This window comes from Mycteria americana, chromosome Z, assembly GCF_035582795.1.
Source record: "Mycteria americana isolate JAX WOST 10 ecotype Jacksonville Zoo and Gardens chromosome Z, USCA_MyAme_1.0, whole genome shotgun sequence".
Classification (NCBI taxonomy): domain Eukaryota; kingdom Metazoa; phylum Chordata; class Aves; order Ciconiiformes; family Ciconiidae; genus Mycteria; species Mycteria americana.
In genome coordinates this window covers 7,798,927-7,826,207 of record NC_134396.1, presented here as the reverse complement: position 1 = coordinate 7,826,207, position 27,281 = coordinate 7,798,927, and the positions used below count along the sequence as shown (strand labels likewise).

General features: G+C 41.9%; 1 protein-coding gene across 3 annotated transcripts in view; it reads left to right on the top strand.

The window, feature by feature from the left end:
- DAB2 (DAB adaptor protein 2) overlaps nucleotides 1-27,277 on the top strand; it is a 28,680-nt gene extending 1,403 nt beyond the window's left edge. The window contains exons 2-18 of one of the 3 annotated variants that reach the window (XM_075527002.1): nucleotides 1,301-1,530; nucleotides 3,967-4,060; nucleotides 5,298-5,457; nucleotides 11,464-11,574; nucleotides 13,311-13,450; nucleotides 14,200-14,298; nucleotides 14,611-14,742; nucleotides 17,156-17,236; nucleotides 17,500-17,523; nucleotides 17,797-17,844; nucleotides 18,022-18,084; nucleotides 19,947-20,582; nucleotides 21,428-21,581; nucleotides 22,182-22,709; nucleotides 23,239-23,330; nucleotides 24,130-24,197; nucleotides 24,921-27,277. In XM_075527002.1, coding sequence (XP_075383117.1) covers nucleotides 11,487-11,574; nucleotides 13,311-13,450; nucleotides 14,200-14,298; nucleotides 14,611-14,742; nucleotides 17,156-17,236; nucleotides 17,500-17,523; nucleotides 17,797-17,844; nucleotides 18,022-18,084; nucleotides 19,947-20,582; nucleotides 21,428-21,581; nucleotides 22,182-22,709; nucleotides 23,239-23,330; nucleotides 24,130-24,192 — 2,148 coding nt within the window. In that variant the 5' untranslated portion in view covers nucleotides 1,301-1,530; nucleotides 3,967-4,060; nucleotides 5,298-5,457; nucleotides 11,464-11,486 and the 3' untranslated portion in view covers nucleotides 24,193-24,197; nucleotides 24,921-27,277. The remainder of the gene's footprint in view (nucleotides 1-1,300; nucleotides 1,531-3,966; nucleotides 4,061-5,297; nucleotides 5,458-11,463; nucleotides 11,575-13,310; nucleotides 13,451-14,199; nucleotides 14,299-14,610; nucleotides 14,743-17,155; nucleotides 17,237-17,499; nucleotides 17,524-17,796; nucleotides 17,845-18,021; nucleotides 18,085-19,946; nucleotides 20,583-21,427; nucleotides 21,582-22,181; nucleotides 22,710-23,238; nucleotides 23,331-24,129; nucleotides 24,198-24,920) is intronic. The other 2 variants (XM_075527000.1, XM_075527003.1) reach the window with 2 other exon arrangements.
- Nucleotides 27,278-27,281: the final 4 nt, after the last annotated feature.

Sequence of the window (27,281 nt, the reverse complement as noted above, 5' to 3'; positions counted from 1 at the left end):
GAACACCTGTGTAGCTAGGCAAAATAGAGATGTGGATTCAATTAGAGAAAAGTAATTATAAAGCTACGTATTCTAGCTGGCTGTGAAGACTTACCAGACACTGGTTAATTGAAAATATGTCCTGGTATAACTGGCTAGCAGGTCACTATCAGATAATGCTAGCAGGTCTTCAGGTCAGCTTCCAGGAGGTGGGTGAAGCAGTAGGTGGCTAATTGGAGAGGCAAATCGGAATCCAAAGAAAATCTTTTCAGCTGAGAAGCAGATTGGCTGAGGGAGTCATCCACCATGTCTGTTCAAAGAATCACTGCAGTTGCATCCAACAACAATGGTACTTGAGGCATAATCAGGTTTCCAAAATTCTCTGAGTGGTCTGAGGATGTTGTCAAGTCTAAAGCAGAATTTTCTATTAATAGTAACTCACTAGAGTTTGCATTTGGAGGATTGGAAATGGTAAGGAGGATATAAGTGCTAAATGAATGTCAGGTGAACCATCAGAATAGAAGCTTAACTAGCAAACCTCATGACTTGGTGTATAGGAAGGCTCAGGGTAAAGTGGACTGAATGCCAGGAGCTCCAAGTCTTAAATGAAGAGATGGATCTGCTGAGGGGAATCTAAGTGTGCTTGTCACTGTAGACAGGAGACTGGGAGAATGAAGAGCGCTACTGTGATAGTCTTATGACTTATGATACTTCTCATCTCTTGTGCTCTTACTTCAAACAAAGCTATTAGCACTGAGCACAACCTCTGGTGCTCAGCCATCAGTTCGAAGGATGGGACAAATGCCAAAAATCTGGTGTCAGTTTCCTTTTGTGAAGGTAGAGATAGTTATCCATTCTAACACGTGCCTCCTACTATGGTTCTAAGTAACTCTATGCATCTGCAGTACACAGCCCACTTTCTCATTGAGAAGTGTTACTTGTCAAAGTGCCTGCATAACCCTATTATTGGACACTGCAGACCAGTAGCTGCTATGGGTATACTTCTTGCTTAAGGCCTTTAAGTCATGAGAAGATATGGAAAGAAGCACTCTAAACAGGTGAATATAATATATGCAAAGGGTGGCAAAAAGAGCTCTTAGATTTTTGTCTCTGTGGGAAAGCAGATAAATGCACTTAGTATCCAGGAAGGGGGAATCAAGGGCTGCTGTCCAGACAGGATGTTTAGGATAAAAACCATAGCTTGAGATATGAAGTAAATGAAAGTGTATAATATGCTATAATCATTGAGTATTATTGCCAAACCTACAGATTTTTCTCTCCTATTGATGCACTTCTCTCTTTGTGAACTCTACACTGCTAGGACATTTGTGTGACCTGCTGGGTTAACCCAGTTCTTGGGAATGTTTGTGGACTTTATTCAGCAAGGCTAGCAATATGTGAGCACTACAGAAGCATGAATCTGCTTGGACAATGAAGCAATAAATTCCACATCCAGAGAAAGCCAGCTTGTTCTGGAAACAGTACTGATGGTGCAGATCCTGCTCGCTGGCTAGATTCTGTCAAAAGAAATGATGAAGAGATGGCATGAAGGTAACTTGTAATCTGCAAGGATTTTGGAGAAAAACCTAGATCTTGCATGTAGACTAAGGGATTATTAGTAGAATCAAGACTGCCTCCTGGGGAGGGGAGGAGGAATGCTAAGTGGTCTTAATGAGCTTCTGCTGTTAAACACAATCAAGTATACTACTCCTCTATCTCAGCATGGACTCCACAGAAATACAACTTGGGGTTGTGCTAGAAGGATCAAATAGAATAAGGTGTCTAAGTACCACAACTGACAAAACAAACTGGCTTTAGAAAACTGGTTTTGAGGCTATATCTGGGTTCAAGGGTCTCAGGGTTATAAAAAAGCTGGATGAAGCATAGTAGTGGAAGGCCTAGTCAATAAACAAAAGGTACCGGTTTCAACAGGATTAGCTTGTTTATGTAAGCTGGGCAGCTGAGTGCTGAACAAAGCATCTTCTTCCATCTAACTCGTCAGCTGTGGTTGACAGGGGCATAGACCATTCCAGTTTCCCCTCTTCTGAAAGGATGTGCCTTGCATATGCTATGGAGTGCTTGATGATGAAGTGTCTTAGCTGAAATGCTGTGCAGACCTTTACTCACAACTATCTGTGGGATTTTTTATTTTTTTAAAAGCTTCTAATAAAGCTTCGTAGCTGGTGCATGTCAAAGCTCAGACATTAGGGGGCCAGTTAAGGACAGGCTATTGGCCTCAGAGCTGAATTTCCTGCTGCTCTGTCCATTCATGTTGCATCCTAAAGCAATAAGATGAGAAGTGAAATACTTGATGAGGATTATCTCTTGAACAGAACAAGTAGGTCTGAGAGACAGGATAATAGACTTTCACCTTGGCAGTCAGGATGCTTCATGGCAATGTCAACTAGGAACTAGCTCCTCCAGCAAAGTGTACTCAGCTGTTAATGCTGATGTGTCATACAACAGCAAGTCTTGTCCTATGAGAACTCTCATATACCTGCCCTATGGCTAAAACACCTATGGATGAGCCTTTCTTCCTAGGAAGAGACCAGACAAGTTTGGAACACTAAGGATGTAGTGTTAATATTGCAGCCTGTGTTTCCACCTTACAGACATCTTCTGTGCTCTCTGAGAACAGCATTATTTGTGCTTTAAGGGAGGGCACAAATGTCACTATATGAGTCAAGCTACTAGAAAACTAGTGCTTAATAGCAGATCTAACTGCAAATGGTTGCTAGCCTGGCTGATGGAAGGTAAACTCTAGAGCAGGATGGAAGGCTGACACTTGTCCTTGCATGCTTCTGATGGATGGGAGCATCCCCATAATATGATATCAAGACCATCATAGAGATGGAAAATTAGAGAGAACCTGGTCAGGATTACTTAAGAGTCTGGATTTAGGAGCAATAATGTGAACTTCCTCTAATGTACATAACAAACATGTAACTACAGTTACCAATAGGAAAACTTACTGCAGAATAGTAATCTGTGAAACTTGACTAGCTGTTTAGCAGGACAGCTACTGAAGAAGCTGCAGTGGAGCTCTGAAAATCCTGGTTAATCTCTTTTTTTTTTACCTCTGATATAGATCTTTCTGTACCACCTCTTTAGATTTGTGCCTTGTTTAGTTATTCATTGCCTTTCTTGCTGCATATACAAGGGAGAGCTGGGGCCCTTGGTAATGACTAATCTTGAAGGCAAGTGTAGCCCTTGTATTAAGCAGTATGCTTCATAATACTTAACTGAGGACTGAAACTGCTGTGGAAGAACCTGCCCTCATAAGGTGCAAACAGAATTGTCATCAGTCTTCCCATCACAAACATAACTTGCATCTGTTACAAAAGACAGTATGGGGTGACTCTTGTGACAGTGACTGCTACAACAGTTTATGTAATGAGCGGCACAGTAGCCAGGGGCTATGTGGAGGGTTCTTCAAATACTGCTGAAATTAATGTTTAAGGATAGGGTTTTAGCTGCTTCTGGGATCATCAGGCTGCGTAAGCAAACTGCAGTACTTGACACTGTGGCCATGACTATATGGCTTTAGGTTGGGTGAATGCAAGAATAATAGAGCAAAATCCTGTTGCTCATACAGATACATTTGTGAACAGGTAGAGAACATGTGCAGTTCTGCATAGGCTATGCAGAAGATATGCAATCTCTCTCAGTACAGCTTGCACACACCCAAACTGTGAAGAAGGATAACTCTGCCAGCACTGGACAGTTAACAGCATGCAGCTGAAACAACCTATGATAACAGCTTCAATATGTGTCAAGTTCCTGCTCTGAGGAAGCGGGTGAAAAGCATGGTTATTGGCAAGAGTCCTTTGCTATACTAACTAGCAAGAAGATCAGAAACAGTCCCTCTAGGCAGGAGGGAGTTAGGAGTGCAGTTGGAAATGAAGTGTTTGAGCTGTTGTCTAGTTCAAATGAGTTTGCATCTGAGTAAACACTAGCTGCCTTGATTAACAACTGCTTTGCTTCCAGGTTGTTTGGTATATCCAGTGAGTCTCAACAAGTAGTCTCGACAGAAGACTGGGTGGTTAGCACTGCAGCCACGTGGCCTGAGATTCCTCATCCTGTGAGTAGGCAAGTGATGCTTTCCTGAGCAATAGCTAGACCAGACAACGGAACTCTGGCTCAGGAGCCACTGATTTGTGAGGCCTCAGCACTGGAAACTGGAGAGAGTGGTATAGAGGAGTGGCCCCTTAGCAAGCTGCAAAGCATGCTGTTTTTCTGGAAGACTGATATGAAGAAACTTCTTGTGGATAATCTAAGTATATAATCTAATAATAAGCCTGTGTTAACAACTGAATAGCTCTCTATCAAGAAAGAGCATACTGGGATATCTATCAATCTCTTTCTAAAAGAAAAATCTGGAGTTCAGATGCTGGTATTGCTGGTACTAAGACTGAAGGGGTTTCTTAATCTAAGAAATGAACTAATAGGTTGGAATACTAAATGCTAAACAGAGGTTGGAAAGGCTGCTACTAAGGCTTGTTGCAAGATGCTGCATTATTCCTGGAACAACTCATAATTTGAGATGGACTAGCTAGGTGCCTGGACACTACCTTTGGACACTGAAGTTCCTGGCTGAAGAATAACTCTATCAAACAGACTACAACAGTGCTGGTTCCTTCAGTTTGAGATGCGGTCTTCAGGGAACCAGATAGCACTAGCTCATGAAAAGCATTTCACTTCCTTCCTTTAAAGTAAGCAGAGGGCAATAGTTGCTAATTTATATCTTTCCAAGTTATTAGTCAGGTACAGGTTGTTTAAACTGGTCATGAGCCATGACCAGTTAAACTTCTCCTGAGCCCTCTGTTCTAATATTCCTGCAACAGCTGTATTTATTCCCATGACAAGTGGATGAAGAATCCAAAGTAGAGCTACTGTGGTAGCTGGGTTTAGAAATAACTAATTATCTCATCAGAAATTATGTGTTCAAAAGCATAGTATAATGGCAAAAAGTACTGGTCCAATTGCACCACTTGAACTGCATGACCTCTTCAGTTCCAGCTGCTAACTTAGTGATGTTCACTGGGGTGTGATTCCAGTGTGCAGAAAACACTTTTGGGAACTTAGTTTGAATTCCTATGTACTTGCTGAAAACCAAACAGCTCTGAGGAGACTCATGCACTGATATGATGAGAACAGACTGTTCTGTTCAACTGATGAAATAGCAGTTGACAAATTGACTGAAATGGTGAGATGTCTGGGTAGTTTCACAGGCATGATCCTGCACCAGCAATGTTATATGCCAACATCTGCAGCTGATATGACTAATTAGAGTACTAAGATCTTTATCTACTTTCCAGTTGGTACTGGGTGAAGGGAGCAGCATGAAGGAGGTATTCCCTGATGTGTTCATTACAATACTTCTGTGCCACTAAGCAGATGAATGTTACCCTTCCCTGTTTCTCATTACTGGCTGTGTATGATCAAGACAGCTGGACTGTGTGCCATATCCTGCAATATGTAAGTAAAGTTGCAGCTTATTCCAAGAGGGTCTTCCTGTTGGCAGAGGAAGCCCTTGGCATAAGGCTGCCTTAATACCTCAGCAAAGTATCGAGCCACCTCTTAGATGAGAGGACAGAACATCAAAACAGGGCTTAAAGCAAGTTGCATGAAAAGTTCCCTAAAGTAAAATCCTGTTAATCTGGAAAAGTTCTGGCCAGCAGGCCAAGTGCCTGGCTCAACTGAGGCCATGATACCAAGTAAATGATCTTTTAGCTACAAATCGTGTTTCTAACTACCTATGGCCTAAACAGGACAGTTAAACAGGCTTTTTGAACTTAGGCTGAAAGCACTGTTCTTGGTTTCCCTGCTATTAAGGAATCATAGGAGAAAATGAGTGGTGGGGGCATCACTAATCTAGACCTTACTGATTGAGGGAATGACAGATAGCTTCACTTGTCAGGCAAGGTAGGCCAACATCCTTTTCAGTTGTCTCTCTTACATGAGTAACCACAAGTGCTTGGGTTAGACTTAGCAGTACAAGAGCCTGTATTCAGTCATCTTTCTGGCAAGTGATGCTGCTCTTGCATTCCAGACATGGCATAAATGGGAGGGGAACAGTTCCCAAGCTGTCTATGAACTCTCTTCCACCCCTTGTCTTCAAGCAGGTACTTCTTATACATAAGAGTGAACAATACACATGAAGTATAACCTACCTGTAGGTAAGGCTAGTATCTTTCATATATATTAGTCACTGGCTTTTCTAATTTCTAATAGACTAATTTGATTGTTGTGATAGAGGAAAAAAACTAATGGTAGTACTTGCATCAGAACAAGCAGCTGGAATTTTCTATCTAAATCATAGTAATCTTGTCATGTTACAGAAGGTTTATTCAACTTGAACTCTTAGACACTGTCAGATGCTAGAGCAATGGGTGTTCAGTAATGAAACAAAATACCTTAAGATGATATTTTATTTGACTCCTGAGCATGAATGACCCTGTTTAAAAGGCAAAAGTCTGAACAGCACATTCATGTTTCTGCTTTATTAATGCATGCCTAGTGCTTCTCAAAGCTACTTGGGGCACTACCATTGCAGCAGGAACTAAGCAGAAAATGTGATAGTTAGCACATAGGGATTTGTTAGATGCAAATGTAAGTTGGTCATATGGGGGCTCACACAAATGCACTATTATACTTCTAATGGGGAGTAGAATGCTGCTAGTCAGGATAGTCCATTACTAGTAAATGTATCTGGCTTTACAGTTTTGGTTCTTGCTAGTCATTGTATGTATTGCTCTTTAGCCTTTAGTCTATTTTCTTAGCCTGCAAAACTGAGGTCTTGCATTCACTCAGGTGGACAGCTTGTTTACCAGCCTTCTGAAAACAGCTCTTCTGTCAAGAGCTTGATGGCTAGAGATATTTCTAAGGATATGTTGTGCAGGTCCTGATACAACCTTCTAACCAGAAGAACTTGACTAACTCTTCAAGAAGGTGGGGGGGGAGGGAACAACCTGCCTTAGAAGTACGTTCAGCACTTGAACTATTGCTGTGCTTCCGGTCACTACTTCATCCTAACAGGCTATATTGCACTTGGCAGTAAAAGCTTCTCTTGTCCTCTCCTGGCCTCTCAGATTCTAATTTGAGGTTAATATTTACATGCAATAACTCTTTAAGCTGAATCATGTACTTGGAGTATCAAGGGACCAAGGAGCACAGGCTGTGAAAAGGACAGAGTATTAGACTGCTGAGCAGCTGTTTAGTTTATCTGCCTTGCCTCTAACTTTCAGTGTCCCTAACCTCTTCTCAGACAAGCCTTCATCAACATTGAGGCAATTATCTTTGTCTGCTGAGGGGGGAAAAAGCCTGTCTGTTGGGTGAGGATTATTGTCCAGTCTTTAAATCCTGTGACAGACTACAGCTATAACGAAGATTCTCAATCACATGTGCACAGGACAAAAATATAATAATTAAGGGTAGCTACCATGTTGCCACCCCTTTTTCAACGAAGGGGTAATTGTGAAAGTATCTTTTAAGGGAAACTAAACATTGCTCAACAAAATTGTTTGGCACGTGCTTCAAGTCTTGCTAAGAAACAGGTATTTCAAGGATGACTTGTCACTACCAACAGCTGTCCTTGTAGGGAGTTCAGAGAAGACACCAAGAGCACAGTATGCCCAGAGTCTTAAGACTGACTTTCCCAGGGTAGACGTGTGGAAATTAAATCCAATGCTTAAATGGAGAGTTGCCTGACTTGAGACAGTAGGTGACAGCTCATACTTCAAGGCCTATGTGTTGCAGGCCTGAAATGGCATTTCCCAAAGGAGTGATCAGTGCTTGCTCTTCAGAGGATAGTCCCTATAGGAAAGGAGGAAGATATGATTAGTGGTCTCTTAATATGACCTTTCTGGAGTAAATTGAAAAGTGGGTGAGCAAAATGTGGTGTGTATCTACTGATAAAGGCAAGAGTTTGGGGCACTCCTCCTAGGGTAGGAACATCCATAAATCTGCAGTCTAAGACTTTTGAAATAGTGCATTTAGCATAGTAGTTAAAATGGGCCATGCAATTGCATAGCAAGTAATTAAGCTGTGGTGATAGCAATGGACTTATCTACATGGAGAGGATTCAAAAGGCATCACTTAACAGTCTGCTGACATAGTTGCTGTGGGAATGATCTTGTTCTACACTATGCCGGTATAACTGAAGGCATGACTGTCCTTGCATAAAAGCACATGCATCTATAACCCTGTCATACTGCTGGCTGCCTCTTTTCAGATAAACTCAGAATTCAAGTGTAATAGAACAGTTCTAGTGTCTTGTTGACTTACTCCTGCAGTCTGAGTAAAGAAATACTAAGGGACTGAGTACTTGGAGTTCTTACTCCAAGCAAGAACTACAAACAGAAGATTTTAACTTCATTTTGGTTACTTGCATGTAGAGCACACCGGCATTTCCCATTAAGATAAACAAAACTTAAGTGTGACAAAGACATTGCACAGCTTTAACTTGGGTCTAAAGCATAGAATCCAAGTTTAGTTGTGGCTGAGACTCTCATACCCAAGCAGACTAGACTACTACTATCTTAAGCTTCATAATGTTGCTTTCCACCCCAGTGAAATTTTAAGGTAAAGCCAGAGGCAATTTTGTGCTAGTCTTGTGGCTTAACTAAGATGTCAAGAAGTAGTTATTTAAAATATGAATGTGTACTAAGGCAGACTTTGTCTATCCTTGCATTCTTACTTTTGCTAATTCTCTTGCTCCAGGGATATGATTCTCAAAGATATTGAATTCTCCAGACGTATGAAAAATAACTGTCATGTACTGTGAACTCTTACCAGGTGATATGAGCTGTGCCAGGCCTCAGATAGGAGAGAGTGTCCTGTAAACTGGCCAGAAAGCCCTCACTAACCTTCTCAAATTGCATTGCTAACACTGAGAATGAGCTTCTCCACAGTAAGACAGGGTATTTACAAGGGTTCAGCCAGACTTGTGTGTATCCCTGCCCATCTTCCTCCACCTTGGGGTTTTGTGCTGTCTGGCTCTATGCAAATAAGTGTCTGGCTTCCATAGGATGGAGGCAGATGGCAATAATGGAGGGATGACTAGAGTTTAAAGATGGCAGCTGCCCATCTGGATTTCTACCACTTTACAGTTGCCAAACTGAGGTCTTGCTTGTGCGTATTTGCTCCTTCCTAGGTTATTTGTCTGTTATTGCCTCCTAACTCTACTTCAGATTGAGATACTTACTGTGGTTGTATAATACCAGAGCTGGGTGTAGCTCTACCAATTAAATTGGGGAAGTAGGACCACTGACAGGCAGGACTCAGTGCCTTGAGGTTGCTATTTCTTTCCAGCATGGAGCTGGACAGAATGTCCTAAAGCTATGACTCAGGTCCTAGAGAGCATGTCTTGGCTCTGTTCTTCTCCAGGCCTTTTCCTTCTGTTCTCTAAACAGCAACCTTCCAGATGGCGGTGGGTGGTTAACAAATGATTCTACCTTAACTCTGTCTTCTCTGTTTCTGAAGGACTTGATAAATCTAGGGAGAGGCTCATTACACTGAAGGCTAAAGACTATCTCCACCCAAAACTACACCATCAGGCCAAGCTAGTCTAGTTTTAGAGTAGAATTCAGTTGGCTTCATTTTACCTGCTTAATGTGTGGTTTTCAGTGGGCACACTCCTTTTAGCACTGGTACAAGTATCCTGCAAAATCCCTGTTGGCTGTAATAGTTTTTCTCCTTGCTCCTTTGTCAGAATGGGCACACAAGCCACTCTTCCAGGGATAATATTTCCTAAATAACCATGACTTGCTATACCTACTCTTCCTCTAACATCTATTTCTACTTAGAACCACTTGAAATTTTCACAGCAACACCTTTGTTGCCTTGTATCAAATGTTCCCTAGCTGCGGCCAGATAAGTTGCTTACAGAGGAGAACAGCTATAGCTGCCAGAGATCTTTCCCATATGAGCACTTTTGTCTCTGTGCATTTACTTTGAGCAATGCTAAATACAATTCACAAACCATCTGGTAAGCAGCTAGAACTAACTTTGCTTATATTAACAGCTAGTTCCCCAAAGGCCTCCCTCCTGGCTAGAAGGAAATGGAGGCCTTCAGGGTGACGTTCTCTCTTAAATCATAGATAAAAGACCTAGGAAATTATGTTCTTCCTGGGTTAAGAATCAGTTAAGCACTGATACCCATTACTCTTAGTGGCAAGTTTGAGTCAGTCTGTAGTCATTGACTTAGTAACAAATTGAGGGAAGAGGAGAAGACAGGAGTGAGAGCAAAACCCTGAAAGTAACTTCCAAGTAATAGATAAAGCCTTAGCTCTAAGGTGAATGAGGAATAGACTGAGAATTACAAGCTTCTAATGCAAGAGGATATTCAATGCTTCAGCACTTGCATCTGGGTACCTAGTATGTCTCAAATGGTATGCTGTATAAAAGGGGTGGCTTGGTCTGTGGCTGCTTGCCTGGATATAAGGGAAATTACTAGTAGAGGGTAGCCCAGCTACTTAATCATCTAAACTATCTCTTGGCTTCATTTGTCATCATAAAATTCAAGGGACTAATTGAAGCCACTGCAATACCCCAGACAGAAGATTTAGAACAGTTTCGGTAGCAGATGTGAATGTCCAGTTCTTTCTGGCTGGGTATAAATGATCTTCAGAACTCCATAAAGGCGCAATACAGGTCCCTCTGTTTGGTAAATGCAAATCAATGCTTCAGCTATGTAGGAACAAAACATGGTGACTGCAAACTTTTTTTATGGATCTTTTACCTCAGAGGCAAAAGGGTCTCATGGCATAGAGTTAAGTCATACTAGTCCATAGTTTCTGTTAACTTGCAGGTTTTTTTTTTTTAAATAAAAACCAAAGGTTACTTGATTACTGTTAAGACAAGGGTGTGGGGTTCTAGGTTTTGTTTTAGGTTTGGGTTTTTTTCCTGCAACAGTCTGTTTGCAGCCTAAGGAACTTATTTGCTTTTACCTGTTGGGTGGTATAACCTCAGACTTCCACTAGTTATAGAAACATGAATAAGATCTAGTGGCTTCTTTTGGGTGTTCTGGAGTCATCTTCATGGGTGTTTGGAACAGATGCTAGTGAATGTTTCTTGCATTCTCTTCTATCCTACTACAGAGATGCAGCTGGAAGTGCTGAAGGAGAATAAAGCAAAATATCTGAGGTTCCATAAATAGCTTTAAAGGGTAAAATGATAAAGGTTGACAGATTAAAACAGGGTGATGCAAGTACAGCCTGTGGATGTAGGTCAGCGTGATCTACTGATTAGGTATTACTGAGGTGAGGGTTCATCACCTAGTGGCCATAACTTCATGCTCTCTGTAGCCTGAGATGAACAGATGGTGAGTCAGACTTCCTATATGATCTCTACTAAAACTTTCAGGCATTAGCGGGCTTGAGTGTTCCACAGAACAAAACTGGACAAACAGGTCTAATATTTCTTCTTGAAGGTAAAATATCATGTCTGCTTACTGATTGTTATTTGGATTTTTAAAAACTACAGCAAGCATAGCTGACCATCTCATCATGTCTACTGAAACTACTACTATCAACAGCCAGCCTGAGCAACAGGCTCCACCAAAAGCACAACCATCAAAGAAGGAAAAAAAGAAAGGTAAGAAATGTTTACCTCTTGAACACCTCCTGTAGTCAGTGTCCTTAATATTTTGCACTTGCCTAAAACTAGGATCACTCTCACAGCATAGTTAAAATAACTCCAAGATTTCAAGCTGACTGGAAGAGTGAGTAAATAAGCTAGTAAAACATATCTAACCAGAAGGTAGGCTTTTAGCTTAAAAGGTTTTTTCCTAGCCTTAAGTTCTGAAGCTCCCAGTTCCACTTGTTAAATGACTCATTTGCTGAGCCTGACAAGTCACCAAAAGCCCAGAGAAGTGAAAGCCTCCTGAGGAGGTGACCAGACCCAGGACCATCCAGGTAGCTGTCTGTCTGAAACTGAACTCGCTTCCTCCCCTCGCTCCACAGAGGGAGTGATGTGCTGGACACAGATACACATTCTAGGCCAGAGAAGCTAGAGAACTCCTTTCATGACAATTATTGTAGATCAGATAATAGATTTTTTGATAGATTAGGTTGTGCAAATATAATTACCCCATACAGAAATACATACCTAGGTACACACTTGGAGTATGTTGAGCATGCAGAGAAGAAAACCAAGCAGTTCTGAGAAGTAGTGGGAACAGCAGAAATACCAAATATAGTTAAAATCCCAAGTGATTACAGGGATGGGGGTACCAGGGCTTGTTGTAGAAATAATGGTGCTGATAGGAAGTCCTAGCACAGGAACGAGGAGATTCTTGCACACCAAGAAGAGATCTGACTACACCAGAACTAGGGGCTGACATCTGAAAGGTTTACTGAGCATCCTGTATGGCCATGGAAAGTGCCATTTCTGCTTGGTGTTTTTGCTTAGCACTTGTATCTACTTTGCTGTTGCCTATAAATATTTCAGTCTTATGTGGCAAACAATTGTTCTGAAGTACCCAGATATTAAGTACTGGGCTCCACTCTTTGAACTGAGGCCAGATTCTGCAAGAGCACTGTGACCTTAAAGGAGTAACTAACTTGAAGTGCACACAGTACTGGAAGGACTAGGGGTTGTTAGACAGCTATACTCAAGGGACAGTTTTAATATGTACTTATATGGTGTTGTGGTTTAACCCCAGCTGGCAACTAAGCAGCACGCAGCCGCTCGCTCACTCCCCCCCAGTGGGATGGGGCAGAGAATCAGAAGGGTAAAAGTGAGAACTTCTGTGTTGAGATAAAGACAGTTTAATAGGGAAGGCAAAAGCTGTGCATGCAAGCAAAGCAAAATAAGGCATTCATTCACCACTTCCCATGGGCAGGCAGGTGTTCAGCCATCTCCAGGAAAGCAGGGCTCCATCACATGTAACGGTGACTTGGGAAGACCAACGCCATCACTCCAAATGTCCTCCCTTCCTTCTTCTTCCCCAGCTTTCTATGCTGAGCATGATGCCATACGGTATGGAATATCCCTTTGGTCAGTTGGGGTCAGCTGTCCCAGCCGTGTCCCCTCCCAGCTTCTTGTGCACCCCCAGCCTCCTCGCTGGTGGGGTGGGGGGAGGAGCAGAAAAGGCCTTGACTGTGGGTAAGCACTGCTCAGCAGTAATGAAAACATCCCTGTATTATCAACACTGTTTCCAGCACAAATCCAAAACATAGCCCCATGCTAGCTACTGTGAGGAAAATTAACTCTACCCCAGCCAAAATGAGCACATATGGTATATTTTTTTAAAAAAGATCTCAAAGCCACAACATAGACATTTCTCTCTTAAAAAAAAAAAAAACAAACAATTTTTTCTCTGTCTACAGGGCCAGAAAAGACGGATGAATCTCTCTTGATCAGATTCAAAGGTGATGGTGTAAGATACAAAGCTAAACTGATTGGCATTGATGATGTCCCAGAGGCAAGAGGAGACAAAATGAGTCAGGATTCAATGATGAAGCTGAAGGTAAGGACTTGAGCTGGCATGTAAGGAAAAACTTCTGGGTAGCCTTCAGAAAGCAGATCAAATGGTCACTTCAGCACAACTTCAAATACAGTGTAATGGTAACATAATCATAACAGCACCATACTTCTGAATCATAACAGCACCATACTTCTAAAACTGTAACCCCTTGCTCAAAAGACAGCGTTTCTCTAATAGCTTGGGAACGCTTCTTTGGGTCTCTTGTAGGCATTCAGTATGGATGCTAATAGTATAAACTTGATCACAAATAGTGAGCTTGGGTTTTGGATGGGGAGGGGGGAACTCTGTGCAATTTAACACTGAACTCGAAGCACAAGTTGGCATCCTGTGGCAATAGTAACACCGAGAGATATAGATAAGCCAAAGAATAAATGAGACCTGGCAGAAACAAAGATGATTAATTCTGGAATGCAGAACACTCACGAAGCTTCAGTCAGGCCAGGAAAGCTGGTAAAGATCCTGCTACTGCGGCACTTCTGTGAACTAAGATGAGAAGTTTTAAAGCTCAAAAGCATTTACAGAGGAAATGCCATCTAGTTCTGAGGTATCACTTCAAACCTAGTCAGGCATATGTGGCGAGATGAATGCTGCTCTAACTGTACAGTTGCATAGGAATAAGTAGATTAGCACCAGTACAGTCACAGCCATGGGCTCATGAGGAATGTAAGTAAACAAGTTAGAGCTCAATCTAACAGAAGTCTCATCAATACTTTGATATTCATCCTCTTCAGGGAATGGCAGTGGCAGCCCGTTCCCAGGGTCAACACAAACAGAAGATCTGGGTGAACATCTCCCTCTCTGGTATCAAGATAATAGATGAGAAAACTGGGGTAAGATATGACTTATTCTCTTAATGTGATTCTTAAAGCAAGTGAGGTGCTTGGAAGTTAGACCAGTCTGAACTAGATTCCTTAGTGGCATTGTGCCCCTCTTCCACATATAAAAATTGGCTTGTGAAATGGGTTGTAATGCTGAAGCCTCCTGCCAGAAAGATAGCTACATACTGTTGTGGTTGGTCAAAGGCTGACAAATCTGAGTCTTGAACTGAAGCCTTCTAACAGTCTCAAACATTCAGACTACAGAGAAGAGCAGCTATTATGTCTCCAGCAATTTAAACTAGTACTTTTTTTTCCTAATTCTAGGTCATAGAGCATGAGCATCCAGTAAACAAGATCTCCTTTATTGCTCGAGATGTAACAGACAATCGTGCCTTTGGCTACATTTGTGGAGGAGAAGGCCAGCACCAATTTTTTGCCATAAAAACAGCACAACAGGTATGGATCAGACACCTCTTCCACTTGCTATGAGTAATGCTATTATGTAAACACTTAATATGTGATAAGGGTGTAGTGTTTTGCTGGTAGCCCTATTGAGGTATAGGGGAATACCAGCACAGATGGATAGGACCTTCTCCTAGAGGCAGTAGGAATTGACTGTATCACCAGTGGCTTTTATCTTGTTCAGCTGGTCTGTAGTCCAGAATAAAAACACTCAAGTAGCCTTACTTACCATGATTAACCTTGCTTAACATGTCCATGCACCATGGAAGTCATTAGTGAGATGAATAGAGACATTATTATGGGCTTTCCTGTACAGTGGCCTGTTACTGTCAGTGAGAATGCTAATTCTTGAGTCAAATAGCCAGAGCTTCACTCAGAATTAACAGGAATCACAGAATTGTATAGGTTGGAAAAGACCTTTAAGATTGAGTCCAACCATAAACCTAACACTACCAAGACCACCACTACACCATGTCCCTAAGCACCTCATCCAAACATCTTTTAAATACCTCCAGGGATGGTGACCTTCAACCACTTCCCTGGCCAGACTGGTCCAATGCTTGATAACCCTTCAGTGAAGTAAAATTTCCTAATATCCAGTCTAAACCTCCCCTGGTGCAACTTGAGGCCATTTCCTCTTGTCCTATCACTTGTTACCTGGGAGAAGAGACCGACCCCCACCTCTCTACAACCTCCTTTCAGGTAGCTGTAGAGAGCAATAAGGTCTCCCCTCAGCCTCCTTTTCTCCAGGCTAAACAACACCAGTTCCCTGATGTTAGAACCCCAGCAGTGTAGTTCTCATGATGCTTTGTCTTGTGCAGCAGTGAAAACAGACTTATTCAATTGCAATTGTGTTTCTGGGGCCAGTGAATGGCAGGTCTGGTCCTCCTAGAGTTACTTCTGGGAGGAATTCTGATCCTTCTGTGACAGGTTTTCCCCTTGCAGAAATCCTGTACACAGGGTTTGCCTCTCTGAAGAGAATCTGTACATAAGCAGTATTGGAAACAAGCTACTTAGAATTTCTGCTGAGTATTATGCAGCTTCCTAAAATACCTGAACTTAAGTTAGATATTTATCACTTACTAGCTTGGCATTATAATATCTTTATAGTAGCTACTATAATGACTTGATGAGCCAAGACTTCAAAGCTAGTAATTTCTTCATACACAACCCTGCCTGCCCTCCTGGAGAGCCTGTTGGCAGCTTCAGACCCACTACCCAGGTGAGACTGAGGGGCTCCCTGTTGGAGCATGTTACTACTTTAACAGCTGTAACACCCTAAGCCAGTTTTATTAGTTTATCAGAGTCCTGTGTTGTATTGGCTTCACTGGAATTGTAGATTAAGTACAAAAGCCTTCTGTGTGTGTGCTCTGGAGTGGAGTCCGTTCTCTCAGAGCTTTTCACCATGGGATGCTGCTTGCCAGCCTATAAGCTTAGCCAAGCTGTAGACAGCTCTTGACTTGCTGCTAGTTGTTTTTAACACAAGCTTGTCTAGCTGAGAAGTAAGGGCTTCTGTAGCTCTAGACTGCTTCAGCTGTATTGTTTGTCAAAGCTGATAACTCTTGAAATGGCTGTTCCTGCAGTTGCATGTCTAAAACTCTTGATTAGGAGAGGATGATGCTCAGATGTAAACAGTGAGATCTGTTCAACACATTCATTGCTTGAGCCAAAGGTAGTGGCTGAACAGGGGGACTTGTCCTACTCTAGACACTGACACAGCTGCTATATGCCTCAAGCAAAAGTTCCAAATCAGTATAGCTGAACCTGCCACCATCTCAGCAACCATTCAAAACATTCCTGTTAATGGGTGTGCAGGGAATGCAGTGCCTGACTCACACTAAATTTTCATCCTGATACAGGTACCACTTAAAGCTGGTGTCTGATCTACACATTTGAGGTGATGATAATCTTACCCTATGTTTGCCTCGCTGATTTACTATTTGCATCCTGTTTAAAGTAAAGGTAGTATTAGCTATAGAAACTTTCTCCAGGTTCATTGTTGGATTTGGCAGAAAACAGATGGATGCAAAATATTTTCCTCTCATGAGACTACCAGAGAGCTTGGATAAACTTTGCACTTTGAAGGAAATGTGATTAGGACTTGCCATGCATTTATGAAATCTTCTGCTACAAGCTTTTTAGCAAAAACATAGCAGGCTTAGCACAAATACAGCCACTTTCCCTGTACAGTTAACAACAGTTCTAAGCTGGTTGTGCCCCATTACCCCTGGATTCTCCGTAAGCTCTCTTGTCTGGAGACTAGACAGTCCTTTAAACTCTTGCTTTTCCTGTTATCTCAACCTTACCATTGCACCATTTAGGAAAGTCTTTGGCTTGCTGCTCCCTGGACTTATACTGAAACAAGCTGTGATGTAGTACATGGCCTAAAATCTACATTCTTTTTCAGGCTGAGCCTCTAGTTGTTGATCTTAAGGACCTCTTCCAACTAATATATAATATGAAGAAGAAGGAAGAAGACAAGAAAAAGGTGAGTAAAATTATAGAAACTGCATTAGTCTACAGTAGTTTGTCTACAGCATTAATAAAGCTTGCTTCAGCTTTGGCTTGGCCTCTGGGCTCTTGTAAGACTTGACACTGAGGTCTGTCTAAATCCAGGATCACTTGAAGCTATTGGCTGGTAGTTGTACCAGCAGCTTGATTACCTCCTAGATCTGGTAATCTCCCCAAAGTGAGAGGCTTTGGATATTCTACATGATGCCTAGGTACTAAAAGCCTTCTTTTCTTCTTTAGAGTGAAGAAGCAAGTAAGACTGAGGTAAGTCACTCCACCTGAGCCTCACTTGATTAGGTATGCTGCTGCAACACAACTAGCTTTGACTTTCTTTACACTGCCTGCATTATGGAGGCAATGTCAGATGCCCAATTACATTGAAATGGGAGTAAAAGGAGCCTAGAGAACTAATACTGAGTAATGATCTCCCTCATACTTCCTCTTTTCATGACTTGCTCTCTGAAGCCTGCAAGTCCCTTGCTTAAGGCAAGTTTTGATATTCCAATTATTGCTGACGCTGTTATCCATCTATTACAGAATGGTAGCGAAGCACTACCTGCTGATCAAGCTGACAAAATGAAAGTGGTATGTTAAATTTTAGAACTTTATTCTGATGCCATTAGGGAGTTCATAACTGACTGTCTCTGCATTGTGAAATGCAGTATTTATAGATGTGTTTACAGTAGATCTGCATAATGCTTGATTCTTGCTCTTGCAAGAACTCTAACAGATACTGATTCTTTCAATGTTTCTGGCTTCAAGGGAGCTGACCAGATGGACTTATTTGGGGATATGTCAACACCTCCTGATATGAGCAGTCCCACAGTAAGTAGAATCTAGCTTAGCTGTCTTGGTTCTTGCTTTGAGAGGAAACTTAATCCTAGTAGTAAGATCTGGTTTTACTTTGTTAGTTCTGGTTTCACTGAGACATCTGTCTAGCTATCATCAGTGTACTAGTGTCTTAGGGCTATAATAGCATCCACTTACTAACTACAGTAGCTTATGTCATTCTTGTCCAGCAGAGTTCACTTGAGACTGCGTGACAGAGATAATCCTGTATTGTTAGTCATAGAATCATAAAATGGGTTTGGGTTGGAAGGGACCTTAAAGATCATCTAGTTCCAACCCCCCTACCATGGGCAGGGACACCTTCCACTAGATCAGGTTGCTCAAAGCCCCATCCAGCCTGGCCTTGAACACTTCCAGGGAGGGGGCATCTGCAGCTTCTCTGGGCAACCTGTTCCAGTGTCTCACCACCCTCACAGTAAAGAATTTCTTCCTATTATCTAATCTAAATCTACCCTCTTCCAGTTCAAAGCTATTACCCCTTGTCCCATCATTACATTCCCTGATAGAGTCCCTCCCCAGCTTTCCTGTAGGCCCCCTTTAAGTACTGGGAGGCCACAATAAGGTCTCCCCACAGCCTTCTCCAGGCTGAACAACTCCAATGCTCTCAGCCTGTCTTCATAGGAGAGGTGCTCCAGCACTCTCATCTTCGTGGCCCTCCTCTAGACCCGCTCAAGAACATTGATGTCCTTCTTATGCTGGGGGGCCCCAGAGCTGGACGCAGTACTCCAGGTGGGGTCTCACCAGAGCAGAGGAGGAGAATCACCTCCTTTGACCTGCTGGCCATGTTTCTTTTGATGCAGCCCAGGATGCAATTGGCTTTCTGGGCTGTGGGTGCACATTGCTGGCTCATATTCAGTTTTCCATCCACCATTACCCCCAGGTGCTTATCCATAGGGCTGCTCTCAATCCACTCATTGCCCAGCCTGTATCCATGTTTGGGATTGCCCTGATCCAGGTACAGGACCTTGTACTTGGCCTTGTTGAACTTCATGAGGTTTGCACAGGCCCATGTCTCTAGTCAGATGTCTTAAAAATATGTACTAGCAGTATGTGCCTCTGCTGCTATGAAAGCTATTACAGAAACTCTGCTAAAGACCTTTAAGGCTGACACTCCTTTTAAGCACAAGTGAATCCTTGAGTAAGTCCCTTAGAGTGGACTCCTGGCCATTCTAGATGAGTAGCCTTAGCTCAAGATGTGGCGTAACTCCACAAAAGTGTGCATAAACCTTGTCATAGCTCAGTATGACCCCCAAAATCCTACAGGTTTATTCTGGCACTGTGAACTGCCATCAGCCATGATACAATTGGTGCTGTCAATCCAGCTAGTAACCAAGTCTTACCCTTCTTCTGCCTACTTGGTGAAAAGATGGCATGTTAACATCTTCCACTGGCAAATAGCTCTCTAATCTTACTCTGAAGCTGAGACTGCAACTTGAAGTCATACTAAGGCAGTATGATTTTACAACTTGTCAAAACAAAGGACTAGAACTCAAACAGGGGTTCTCAAGTGAAAGTCTAGGTGTAATTAGTGCTTAATGACTCTACAGTCTCTAGGCTGTAGAACAAGCATCTGATATTTAACTAAGGGATCTTAAAACAGGTGCTTTTAACATTGGTTTCTGACACTAAGTAGCTGTGATCTGACCACAGCCAGTAGTGCTTGTCTTAATGACTTAAAAGATGAAGCTTTAATGCAACTTCACTGTGGCATTGAATACTTATTAGTATAATGTATTGGATACTAGGATGTCTCCTTTTGCAGCTGTTTTCCTTGAGCTTGTGTACTATGCAGCGAGTCCAACATAAAACTAACTTTATTTTTCTTTCTGAACAAATAGGAAGCTAAAGAGATTCTGTTAGTGGATCTAAATTCTGAAATTGAGACCAAACAGACTTTTACAAAAGAGGATCTCTTCTTGAATGGCATCACAACCTCTCTTCCACAACCAAAGCCACAGCCACCCTTCTTGCCTGAGAGTTCTTTCTCTAGCAATCTGAGCTTCTTTCCCACACCTAATCCAGACCCTTTCAGTGATGATCCGTTTGCACAGCCAGACCAATCTGCACTGCCTTCATTTGATTCTCTAAAATCTGCTGATCAGAAGAAGGAAAGTCTGAGTACCTTGACACCAGTGGGTAATGGTGCTTCAAATGGTGATATTGACTACTTTGGTAAACAGTTTGACCAGATTTCTAATAGAATTGGCAAACGAGAAGCACTAACAAGCCAGTGGCCACTTGAGAGTAAGTTGCCTGCAGCAAGAACTCCAAATGGCGTACCAGAGAGAGAACAGAATGGCTTTCTTAAAGCCCCATCAAACCTGTTTGTGGAAGGCCTTTCCAAAGGAGTATCTCTGCAGAATGGAGTAAGGCTGGATTCTGAAAGCAATATCCAGCTCATGTCACATGAGTCTATAACAATTAGCCCACCACCACAAAGTACCAAGCCAGGAAGAGGAAGGAGGTCTGTCAAGGTGAACAATGTTTAAGTAATTAATGGTGATATGCATGCTCTTACTTGGAGAAGCTGGGTGAAGGAAGCTTTTCTTTCTTCATATTGTGTAACTGGCTAAATAGCTTCACAACACATCTACTCTTCTACCTGCCTTCCTTACTCTAACCTCTCTGCAGCCATGGTACATTCTAACATGCATGAATACTTCATAGTAGCTATGGTCACTAAATTATATATTCTCTTCCTTAATGCTGCCATACTTCTGTAAAGGTCTGGTAAGTATGCTGCTATGTATATTGACACTTGATATAATGCCAGAACCTGTTACGATAGCTGTATGCCCATCAACCTGTGGTTTCATAACAATGAGGTACTAGTACTAGCTTACAGAAACCTGTGTAGCTTCTCAGTACCTGCCTACTGAAGGTAATCTCAATGACTTGCCTGATTAGACCCAGGGTGGCTCTGGGTCAGCTGCATTTGTCTTGCACTCAAATGATGCAAAATTTTGTTGCTGAGCTTGCCATAACTGCAGAGGTCACTGCAGACTGAGCAGGAATGTTTAGAGGGGTGGTGGGCAGAGGAAAGCTCATTATGATAGCAAATAATTCAGTCACTTTAAGTCTCACTCTTCTGCTGTTGACTTGTGACTACTACATATTATACCTATTTCATGTCATGCATCTCAGTAGGCATGAACAAAATGGTGAAGTTTGAAACTCTTACATTTGGTCTCTGAAGGATACATCAAAGCTCCCTGCTCTGCTCTAGGTGAAATCTTGTAGCTCTGGACTAGGGAGTCTTGATCATTTTAGCATGTGTTCTGCCATGCCATCTCACAAAGCTTTTTTTTTTCCTTTCTAGACTGCATCAAATGAGTTATTTAGCTCGAACTTCTTTGTGCCAATTACAGAGAGCCTTAGCTTGGCCTCAGTGGCACAAACAGGACCTGTGCCAACTAGCCCACTGGACCTCTTCAAAACAAGTCCTGCCACAGCACCTCCATTGGCTGATCTAGGTTAGTTCACAAAGTAAAGGTCTTGCTCCAGTCTAAGGTATCTGCTAACACCAAAACAGGGGTTCTAGTTTTCCTTTACTTCATGTGTAGTGTCATGACCTTTAACCCATGTGCTGTCTGCCCTCAGCTATTAAGTTCTGTGAATAGAGGCCTAAACTCTGCATCATTAACTGGAACAATGTGTTTTGCTTAAACTTTGACAGCACATTGCTGTTCCAGGTACACAAGGTTCAAGTAAGCCAAGCACAACCAGGGAGGCTAGGGTTAACACCGCTGCAGAATCTTAGTAATCATTTACACAGAAGCAGCTATATGGAAAATGTATCTATCACTTCTGTGCTAGGACTAAGTATGTTTGTCCTTCTGTTATATCGACCTCAATTTAGTTCTTCCAGGACTGAAATGGAGCAAAGTAAAAAAGAAAAAAGTTAAACCCCTTCTCCCCTCCCCCCAAATGACTTGATTTTTTAAGTGTAAATCAACGGACTTTTGCAAAGTGCACATGAAAAATGTTTTGCTTGTACCCTCAATGGAACTGATGTGCTCCTGCTTGAGGTCTTCAGATCACTGAAGTGCTATGTAACAACAATCTCTTCCCAGGTGGCTTGCCAGTAACTTCATCACCATGGAGTGCACAGACATCTGCCTTCACTCAGGCTGCATCAGTCTTTCCTGGGTCTGTGATGCCTGCTCAGCCTACAGGATTTACTCAACCACTTGCCTTTGGTACTCAAGCAGTGCCAAGCTGGAACCAGCCTGCATCTTTTGGTCCAGCAGTCCCTCAGTCCTCTAGTCTCTGGGCACAGGCAGCACAAGTTCCATCTAGTTCATGGGCACAGCCATCCAGTGCTGTAAATCCCTTCCAGAGTAGTGTGTTCCCATCTTCAACGCTACCTTCTCAGACACCATCTGTACTGCCCTCCATGTCAACAACAACTAGCCCACCTCAGCCACCACCTAGAACTGCACCTCAGAAGGAGCCATCCAAGAAAGAGAGTGATGCTTTTATTGCTCTGGATCCACTTGGTGATAAAGAGATGAAGGATGTCAAGGAAATGTTCAAAGACTTCCAGCTGACAAAGCCACCTGCAGTACCAGCAAGGAGAGGAGAGCAGCAAAGCCTTTCAGGTGCTTCTGGAGCTTTTGGCAATTATTTTAGCAGTAAAGTAAGCACTCCTCAAGATAGTACAGATCATGATGACATGGAAGCTAGCAAGCTGTCTGCCAAAATGACTGGTAAAATCTTTTTTTTTTTTTTCTGCTTGGAAAGCTGCTCGGGGATTGGAATGGCTGATCACTAGACTTTTCTGATAGAACTAAAAATTTGATTTAATGGTTACTGAAACAGAGGGTTGAAGGACTGTCTCCCCTAATAATGTTACAGAATTGATCAATGTCAGTAGCCAAACACTGACACCTAGTGTTGGCTTGACTTGACTAGAATGAGGTAAACTAGGTCTGTACAATGTTAAAAGTCCCATCTAGATTAAGTGTAGTGAGGGACAAGCAGGAGATAGAATTGTGAGGTCACTCAAAGCAACTGACGTGTGCAATTTTTGTGTATCTAATTAGATGAGCTTTGGTGCTGCTATGCAGGCAGAGCTGAGTACTTGTTAAAGCTGTTAAGTGATTATAGCAGTATGTCTCTCTTCCTTAGAACCACCAAAGCCTGTTCCCCGACAAAGTGGGCTGCCAGCTGATGGCCTGTTTGAAAGTCAAGCTAAACCAGACCTTTTCACTGCCTCATCTGTAAGTAATTAAAAAAAAAAACCCTTTCTTTCTCTAACCTGTCTTTCTCCTCAACAACAGGGGTGCCTGTGTTTGAGCACTGGCTTAGTTCTGGCTTTAGATGCCGTGGAATGAAACTTCTTGCATGTCTGAGGCTAATATTTAATCTAACAGAGGGCATTTGTTGCGAGAAGGCTAACAAAGTATGATTCCTTTTGGCTTGGACCCAAACTGGTTCCCCAAGCTGCAAGCCCTAGCAGGCAGTTCTTCAGTAGTGGGAACTTCTACAAAAGACACTAAAATAATGTCGCTGCAGAAGTCTTCCACTTCAGTTATACTTACCTCTCTGTGGAGTAGACTGAGCAGTGTGGACTATGCAGCTCTCCTGCTGAACAAATGGGAGGCTCCCATGCTCAGTACCCTGGGGGGAGAAAGGGGCTTAACTACATCACTCTGTTTGGGACACAGCACTTCAAGCCCTTGGTGGAAATTCTGGATCAATTCTAGAATGCTGACTTAAGACATCTAGCATTTGGCTAAAACAGACCTCATTGCGACTGCACTGGCTCAGCTCCAAATGAATGTTCAGCAAGCACACGTGGCTTTTCTGAAACATACCTTGTCTCAGACTAGGAAAACTGCTAACACTGTTTTAGAGCCCTCTTCTCTTGGTAAAGCAGTACATTAATGCATATTTAGTAGGGTCTCTGCAGTATTGTCTAGAAGATGTTTGGAACAGGAGCTAGCTGAAACAGCCATGCAAAGTAAATCTCATGAAACCTGGAAATCCACTAACAGCCTATGATCTCTCTTTCCTTAGAAGGAATCTCAGAAACTACCTTCTGGTCCTTTTGGTGATCCTTTTGGCAACCCGTTTGCATAGATCATGTAAGTCTTCCACTAATAAGACAACCTACTTCATTCTCTGAAACAGATTCAGAAAACCTTTGGTAAAGAGCTGGCTAGAAACTACACTAGCTTAACTCTAGTGCTCCTCTGAAGTATGGCAAACAGTACGTAGAAGAACACTTCTGCTAGAGTACCTCTAGTCAGACTCGTACATAGCTGCAGTCTGGCTAAGCCTAGCCAGCTTCACTTTCTTAGAAATAAAGATTTTATTCTTCCATGGACTTAAGTCTCAAGGCTGCAGTAGATCTAGATTTCCTTTCCTTGAGGAAAGTCAATGAGTAAATATGTGCTGCAAAATTTGGAGGGGCTGACTAAATTCATTCAGATACCTCTTCTAAAGAGTGTTAGCACACAGTGCCCCATACAGCTTTCTGAGATTTAATCCCCTGAATAATTGCGGGTTTGTACTCTAGGTGAATTGGAGTAAAAACAGAGTAAGGGCTGTTGTGAGAGCTCTTGTCACTAGAAACTAATGTAACTCAAACTGTCATACCATTGACTAGAGAACATGAACTGTCAAAATAGCAAATCTATTCCTCTGCCACACTTCTAAGTCTTCCCCTGAAATACTGTCTGGCTTTAACAGAAGACAAGTGTTGCTATTTACTGCTTTAGTTTAGTTCTCAGTGGCTCTAAGCTAGTTTAAGCTATGAAACTGTAACTTACAGCCATCCTAACCCTAAGTCCTTTTCATCATACTAGGCATAACCAGAAAAGGACAAATGGAATAACTGGACCTCTTCTCAACATGATTTTTCTACTTGTTTCACTTTGCTGTCTGCCACTCTTGCTGCTGTTCCATGATGTCTGTAATCTAAAACATGTCCAGGTGGATTGAAACACGAATGCTCAAAGAACATCCTGTGAAGATGATAATTCAGGGCAAAGCACATGGAGAGTTGGACTCACGCTGGAGACCCATATTCAAATTGGTGGTTGTTAACTTTACTTTAGTTCTTTGCATCTTCCACAAAAGAGCTTAGCAATACTTAGTCACGTGTCTTGTAAACCTGGTCACCACAATTCCTCTTTCTGTAGCACTTACTGTCCTAAATTATAGGAACTTAATGTACCTAGGGAAGAAGTGTTGCCTTCACAAAGGGAATTGAATTAGTAGTTAAAACTCCACATCTTAAACAACTAGGTCAGTTGCCTGTTATTACAACAGCAGCCAGTTGTAAAGTTAAGTGGACACTACTCAGTTCTTGTTGGTGACTGGACATATGACTTGGTCTCTGAGCCATGAAGATGTAAACTGTATGGTAGGGGAAAAAATTTCCAATACTTGTCTATTTAACTAATGGTAAAAGTAGCATTCTGCCATAAATGTGTAATAAAGGGACTAACAGAACTGCTGGGGTCCTGAGTACTAGAGGTCTACACTGTAGGGTCAGATAAGCTGAAACACTTCTTACAGAACATTGAGGTAGTCATGGACACTAACTGTTGTCTTGGTGCTAATATGACTTTTTTCAGGGAGGGAAATCTACTAGGATTACTTTTTTTATTAAGGTGGTTTGGCAGACAAATGGAACAAGCAGATATGCTTCTTGCATATATCTCCATGAACATCCCTGATATTGCTCAGTTTGAGTTGTCACATGGTGCGGTGTGGCATGTTTCCAGTATGTTAGAATGCAAAGACAATCATGGCTTCACTCCATGCCTAGATTCCTTGTGAACAGATGCACCACCTCTGTGCCATTAATGTGAGGTAGTTATCCATCTCTTGAAAACAGTGCCTTTTCTGAAGAACCTCTTTACTAACAGATCTCTAAATCAGTTGGTTATAACTGACTGTAACAACTACATTTTTAGCCAGTGGTGACGGCTGATGTGTCAGAGGTTTTTTCTGTTAATGCTAAATATAAACTTGAAATAGTATTGTTAAATCGAATGCCTAAGCAGTTGCTGAACTGAAGAGCTAAGAAAGTCAACTTGAATACAGCCTTAATACCCAATTCAGCCAGTCATGCAATTAGTCTTGTATATAAACCTCTCTTGCACTTTCTGTAATGCAAAAAAACCTATGAATTTAAGTATTTGTCTCAAACTGGAAGTGTAGAAACTTATGGATGTTACACTGTTATATAAAACTGTAGTATCTCAATGTTACCTAATGACATTAAAAAGAAGCAACACTTCATACCAAACATCAGTGTGGCTGTTGATTCTGTCCTCCATAACTCAATTTTGTGGTCTAGTTGACACTAAGTTCACAGTCTAAGAATTATTTCTCATGGGTTCTTACTGTAGCTGTCTGATAGCAAGGTCTTGAGTCTTTTTTGTAGCTTCTTGCATAAGGCCTGTTCAACAAATGCTGTTCCACAGTAAAAAATAAAATCCCTAGCTGACTTTGTAAACTGTCACTAGAAGCTCATCCCATTAGCTGTTCAGCCTGAGTTTGCTACTACTGAAGATGCTTTCTTGCTTGCTTCTGCAGGACCATGGAAGCTGGGTATTTGAATGCAATGCAATTTAGTAGTTTCCTTAATTCAACTTGTCTATTCCAGCTTTGCAGGAGGTCTAAACTGATACTAGGAAAACTAAATTAGAACATTTAGCTCATGTTCAAAACAAATTTTACAACTCCTTTAATGCAGATGGCTAAAAAGAATAAATCCATTAGAAAGTTAGTGTTTTAGACTAGCCTTTAGACCTGGACACAGACCTGTAACTGTCAGCCTGATTTATCACTGAATAAATAGAGTGGGTGTTTGCTTACTTTTAATACTATTTGATTGGTATGGTTAAGGGATTGAAAACAACTCATTGAAAGGGAGTTGGTATCCAGCTTGAAATATAGGTTTTATGGTGCTTCAACAGAGGATCACTGGGGGTTTTTTGACTTTGACTGCATGACAACGTGTAACTTAGTACACAAAGATACCACTAGAACTAAAAAAAAAAAAACCTAGCTGACTGTCTTGGTGCTTGAGTGAAGGACTATGTTTACCAGCATTTGAGTTAAGCATCTAAATGACCATTTGCTGGTCACGCTAAAATTAACAGTCCTACTGTGCTGGAGTTTTGAAATGGCTGTTAGGATGTTCATTAAGACCT